This window comes from Silene latifolia, unplaced genomic scaffold (assembly GCF_048544455.1).
Source record: "Silene latifolia isolate original U9 population unplaced genomic scaffold, ASM4854445v1 scaffold_527, whole genome shotgun sequence".
Classification (NCBI taxonomy): domain Eukaryota; kingdom Viridiplantae; phylum Streptophyta; class Magnoliopsida; order Caryophyllales; family Caryophyllaceae; genus Silene; species Silene latifolia.
The window spans coordinates 37,349-39,138 of NW_027413438.1; the positions used below are offsets into that span (position 1 = coordinate 37,349).

Genomic DNA, 1,790 nt, shown 5'->3' on the forward strand with positions numbered 1-1,790 from the left:
GAACCTAATTTAGTCAAACTATCCATATTATCCACATCAGCAAATGAAGTCCACAAGCTGTAGAAAGTTTGTTACAATAATCAGTTAGTTTGTTAATAAGGGTATTGACAATTATAAATAGAAGTCAACATTCATTTTTGTATTTCAGTCATAAATTTTCATTACAATTTCTCTCACTAAATCTCTCTTTAGATTCTTTGTAATCAATTAATCATTTAGTTGTAGAATTTGTTACATTTGTAATCTTTACATTTGTAATCATTCTTCAAACTAATACAAATCTTTCGATCTTCATCCGAACTCTTCTCTTGTTTCTTGGAGTTCTTATGATTGATCTTGCCTCGTGTAACTTTCTTTCCAGAATCATCACTGAAGATCGCTACAGTTCCCCTGGAGCACATATTCTAATCAACATCTTCTTCTACTACATAATACAATGGTTTTAACACAAAAGCGGGACAAAATTGAACAGCACAGCCATGGAATGTAAAAAATGCTCCCCCCAGTTTGTCTTAAATAAACTTCGCCGGTGATGAAGCTTGGGTTGCGCCAGCCATTAAGTACTCCGTATTTAGCAAGTGTATTCTCTCAACTTTGTAATTCACAAATGTACAATCTCAACACGGTGAGATAGTTCTTGGTAGTTGAATTTTGAAAACTTCGCCAGTGACAAAGCTCGGGTCAGCCATTGAGTACTACCTGCGTATTTAGCAACCTTATTCTCAACTTTGCACAAAACAATTCCAACGCAGAGAGATAGGTATGTTCTCATATCATGGCACAGCTGATTAACGAATGTGGATGCGGTTCATATCAGCAAAAGGCTCATGAAATTTGTCTTTTTAGCCGGTTTAGCTGGTTGCGGAGTACCAAAAATGTTCTAGAATCTTAATGTTCTATCACCGGCAGCAGAAGCGACAGTGCATCCATCTGGACTCTGCTACACACATTTTCAAGCAACAATCAGTCAATCAGAATGTATATCTTTTTATGACAACAAAAGGTAAAATCTTTTAGGAGCTCGTAAATCCTGGTAAGTACTTGGGCCATGAAAAGTACTCTAGACTCATGGTCAGTAAGCTCTGCCATTTTCACCATAGATGGATATTTCCACAAAGTCAGCTGGTACTGTGAGAAACCGTGAGAGCTCAGTAACTCGCGCTCATTCTTGCTCCACAGCAAAGAGCAAACCTGAGATCCTGTGTCGACTGAGTTCAAGCAAGCGCCGGTGTGGGTGTTCAAGAATTTAATGCAACGGTCAGTACCACCGCCACCTGACGCTAGCAAATTAGCCTGGAATGGGCACCAAGCAAGGGCTTTTACTGCAGCTGTGTGATCTTGGAGCCTGTTAGGCCTGGAAATCCGCAGATATCTCTGATCAATATCTCACCTTAGCCTGACTATCAGGTTGCCAGGATGTTAGGCTGTCAGGACACATGAAGACAGGCGCCAGGCCATGGAGAGGACAACGGTCAAAATATCAGGACGATATTAGACCAGGAAATCATATTATAAAAGGAATACATACGCAACATTAAATAGGAAGATCTCGCAATTAAAGCAGCAATTAAGGACGTAATATTGAGAATTATTGCGGCTAATTAAGGCAAATATTCCGCATTAATATTGGGATCAAGCAGCCGTTCAGCTGATCACTATATAAGGAATGTTTAGAAGTCATTTGGGAGGAGGCAATTTCGAGCATACAATATTCTCCTAAACTAATTATATGTCATTGTGCTGAATACTCAAAATAATAGTGAAATCCTCTCCTGGCTTGGTGCCCGTGG

The 1,790-nt window shown here is 39.4% G+C and overlaps 1 protein-coding gene across 1 annotated transcript; it reads right to left on the bottom strand.

Moving 5' to 3' along the window:
* Positions 1-880: 880 nt before the first annotated feature.
* LOC141639679 (cell division cycle 20.2, cofactor of APC complex-like) lies at positions 881-1,438 on the bottom strand. Its single transcript, XM_074448747.1, has 3 exons — positions 1,391-1,438; positions 1,042-1,293; positions 881-940 (listed from the first exon to the last, which is right to left on the bottom strand). The coding sequence occupies exons 1-3, from the start codon at positions 1,436-1,438 to the stop codon at positions 881-883; spliced, it is 360 nt and encodes a 119-aa protein (XP_074304848.1).
* Positions 1,439-1,790: the final 352 nt, after the last annotated feature.